The 4,050-nt window shown below is 50.1% G+C and overlaps 1 protein-coding gene across 1 annotated transcript; it reads right to left on the bottom strand.

The window, feature by feature from the left end:
* Positions 1-535: 535 nt before the first annotated feature.
* On the bottom strand, positions 536-3,730 carry Stbd1 (starch binding domain 1). Its single transcript, XM_028789176.1, has 2 exons — positions 3,466-3,730; positions 536-2,254 (listed from the first exon to the last, which is right to left on the bottom strand). Exons 1-2 carry the CDS (start codon positions 3,680-3,682, stop codon positions 1,449-1,451), a joined length of 1,023 nt encoding a protein of 340 aa, XP_028645009.1. The 5' UTR covers positions 3,683-3,730; the 3' UTR covers positions 536-1,448.
* Between the last annotated feature and the right edge of the window lie 320 nt (positions 3,731-4,050).

The following is a 4,050-nucleotide window of genomic DNA, read 5'->3' as shown; positions in this document are numbered from 1 at the left end:
AGCTGGGCTGTAGCTCAGTTGTAGAGTGCTTGCATGAACCAGATATGGTGGCACATGCCTATAATCCCAGCACTTGAAAAATGGAGGCAGAAGCCGGGCGGTGGTGGCGCACGCCTTTAATCCCAGCACTTGGGAGGCAGAGGCAGGCAAATTTCTGAGTTCGAGGCCAGCCTGGTCTATAGGGTGAGTTCCAGGACAGCCAGGACTAACTACAAAGAGAAACCCTGTCTCAAAAAACCAAAAAAAGAAAAATGGAGGCAGGAGGATCAGTTTCAAGGGCATCCTTGGCTACATAGTGAATTTTGGGGTAAGCCTATGCTACAAGAAACTCCACCTCAAAAATTCCCTTCTAAGCAAAGTTTTTAAAAATAAGACTTTCTCAAAAAAAAAATTTTAAACTTTCTCCAAGGGAGAGAGAAGACTCTCCACATGGCATCTGCAATAATTTGAGGCTTGCTTTTCTTTATATGTGAAATATAGTTACTTTAATCTAGGTTACAGTGTGAAAATTGAGACACATAACTGAGACACTGAATAAAGATATTAAAACTTGGGATTTATTTATTCAGTTATAACTTAAAGCTTAATTGTTTATTCTCAGAGCAGACATTCTTTTGTATCATGGTCCTATATAGATTTTCACTCTCTGCTATGTAAGGAGAGTGAAGAGTGAACAGATGGAAAAGATGTCTCTGGGGCAGCCCATTTGTTGACACCTAGTAGGAATGAGGTGGAACAGTGAGCAGAGATGGTCCCACCAAGGCATTGTGGGTAAAGAAGGGATGCACCAGACTCCGACTTGTAACCCCAGTCCTCAAAGAACTATACCCTTCAAGCCACCTCAGCATCTCACATCTCAACCCCTCATGCTCTGCTTCCTAGATGACTAACTCTGAATAGGCTTTCAGCCACTAAGACAAAGACATACCTGCTAATGTCTCGTCTATCCTCAGCAGTTAAAATGTAATAAAAACTAACAGGAAGTTTCACTCCTATCCTTACTGGTCACAGTTTCATATGCTGTTACTATTGAATGTAAACAGTGTTGCTTTAGCTGTGTTTGATGACACTTACTGTAGCCTCCCTAGTCTAAGAGCTCCTAAGAGCTCTAACTTGTACCTGTGCAGTTGCTTAGTTTCTCCTTGCCCGTATGTAGTCCATACGTCAGGCATAGCCAAAGCAACTACCCAGGATGATCAATCACAGTCATGATGTGTCAGCACAAACCAGTCAATACAACGAGGGACAAGTGCCAGCTTATAGGAAGCATTATCTGCAAGCATACATCTTCCTACATTTTGGACAAAAGCCACACTAGCAAATCTGAAAGAACCCTGATGGCTACAATTGGAAACACACCACCTTTATTTTTAAACTACACAGTGTGCTCTACAGCCTTAGCCTCTTCCACATTCTGCTGCAGCCTCTTGGATGCTCTGAAAACTGAGTCAGTGAATCCCCCACCACCCATGAACCACTTTATCCTCATGGCCGGTCTGTAGGAGTCTATTGCTGCATTCTTCCCAGCGAGTAACTTTCTTATTCTCTACCAGCACAAACTTCCACTCCACTACTGTGTCTGCAGGCAGGAAGACAGAATGAGACCAGAGCCCGTCCTTGCAGTAATGGAGTGGGATGTACGTGTTCCATCCCCCAAGACTCTCATGGTCTCCGGTTACTGCAATGAACTGCACATCGGTGCTTGTGGTGTAGTGCACCTGGAACTGGATGCTGACCTGTTGAGGTTCCAGAGACACCATCTTCCCATCTACTCCCCAGCCTCTTCCTCCCACAAGATTGTTTGTGCTAGCGTCCATTCCCTGATTTAGACTTAACCTAGAAGCCTCAAGACTGCCACCCAAACCAACACTCCCCCAATTTGAGTGCCTAGATACCACTTCCCAGTCCTCATGGCCTGCAGGGTCCTGACTGACCGATTGTGCAAGACTGGCTGTTTTAGCTCTGTCCATGGGCAGGCTGCTGGAGGGCAGCTTCTCAGCCACACTGCCAGCTACTTTAACAGCTGTTTCTTGTCCTTTGGGGAGTCTCCATTCTCCTACGTGAGATTCTGGGCTTTGATTTCTTGACGTTTCAGAGTTGGCCCTGGAGTGTGTGTCTGGAATCTTTCCAACAGGAACATACTCTCTGGCATTGCCCCAGTCTGCTCCAACATTCTGCAGCCTCTGTGCTTCCGGCAGGTTACCAAGATCTTTGCTCTCAGAAATCAAATGTCCGTTGCTTTCTTGAAGATGCTCTAAGGAGAGTGCAGTAACATTAGGTGGTTTGCAAAGGAAAACTCAGAAAACTGGTTGCTGTAGTCTTTATTTCTATGTGCAGTTCAGGGCCTTGTTTTTTTTTTTTTTTTTCTTTTTAAAAAAATCAAGTACTAGCCGGGCGGTGGAGTACTAGCCGGGCGGTGGTGGTGCACGCCTTTAATCCCAGCACTTGGGAGGCAGACGCAGGCGGATTTCTGAGTTCGAGGCCAGCCTGGTCTACCGAGTGAGTTCCAGGACAGCCAGGGCTACACAGAGAAACCCTGTCTCGAAAAGCCAAAAAAAAAAAAAAAAAAAACCCTAGTTTCTTTTCTGGCTAACTCTCCTACAAGCCTGAACTCTTATGGTTTTAAATAATAACCATGAATCAGAAGGGGGTTGGGAAAACTCTCACTACATTTTTGGCTCTTTTTAATAATGAGATTTGAAGTGACATGTCAGTAAATATTACTCTGGATTCCCAATTTTCTGAAGAAAACAGATGAACTGTTTATTAAAACCCAGCCATGGGAAAGATTTTCACGTAGCAGCTACAAATGACCACCACTAAAAATAAGTTCTGCCAGGCAGCTGATAAAGGGCACAGGAAGGAGGTTAGGGTTTGTGCCAGTGCGCACTGATTGCCTGCTGCAGGGTCTCTAAAATGAAGATTTAAATTTAGGTGACAATTCTCATAAGTTGGATTCCCTAGTAGGCCACTACCCTGGGCTGTTTTAAGTTTTTACGCGGCCAGCACAGCCTCAACTACAGTGGCCTTCATGACTCCAGTGAATTTTACTTTCCTGAAAGAACTGCCCAGATATAGGAAGTGAGTGCTCAATACTCATAAGCCCCAGATCTGAAGAGAGGTGTGGTATGTCAGGGTCTGGGACTCAGAAGATGTCCCTCCCAGCTCCATCAGAAACTGAAGAGTTGTGAGATGTCCCCCCCAAACCAGCCTACTGCACTGAGCCAAGCGCGGCCAAGCGGAGAAGCCCGTCCCCGCTGAGGCGGCGGAGCTGGGCGCGGCCACTGGAGGACCCGCGTGGCTTCTCCAGGACAGGACAGCCCCGGAACGAGGTGAGGGCTGAAGAGGGTTCAGTCCCGGGTCGGGGAAGCTGGTCCACCAGAACCCACCCGCACGGTTCTGTGCCATTCGTTTCCCCTTCCCCGGGGAACTTCAAAACAACTGGCTCGAGGGGAGGAAGAATACCTGTTTTGGAGACCAGCTCCGGATCCGATGGTTCAGGGCCGCCACTGCCACCACCACCCGGACCGCCTCCCGGGGCCGCAGCCTCCCCTGGAGGTGCGCCCTTCTGCGCACCTTTTCCATCTTTTCCCGGGGCCCCAGAATCGCTCCGCAGCAGCCACAGGATGAGCGCTCCCGCCAGACCCCCGCCGATCAGCAGGGCTGACCAGACAGCGCCCATGGCTGAGAGCCTGCGGGAGACTACGAGCCCTGGTGCAGGGCTCAGCTCACCCACACGGCCACACCCACCCCGCCCGCCCCAGCCTTTTACGGTTCCGTGGCGGCCAACCCAGCCCTCCGGGGCGGCCGCGAACTTTCCCGGCCCCGCCTCCCGCCCCGCTCGCCCCGCCCCGCATCGCGGCGCTCGCCCACTCCCATCTCCTCTCCCGGTCCTTCCACGCCTTGTCCCGCTCCAATCCACCCCACGGCAGAAGAGCCCGGTTACGCACAGCGTCGAGGCAGGCTGGGGGTGGGGGGTGGGGCTCCCGGAGCTCCGAGGCCGGGGAGGGCTCGGTGCCCAGGGTTCTCGCTGGACTTATTAGCACAATC

Source organism: Grammomys surdaster, unplaced genomic scaffold (assembly GCF_004785775.1).
Source record: "Grammomys surdaster isolate TR1022 unplaced genomic scaffold, NIH_TR_1.0 125793, whole genome shotgun sequence".
NCBI classification, from domain to species: domain Eukaryota; kingdom Metazoa; phylum Chordata; class Mammalia; order Rodentia; family Muridae; genus Grammomys; species Grammomys surdaster.
Note: the sequence above shows the minus strand (reverse complement) of the source record. Positions and strands in the feature narration are given on the sequence as shown.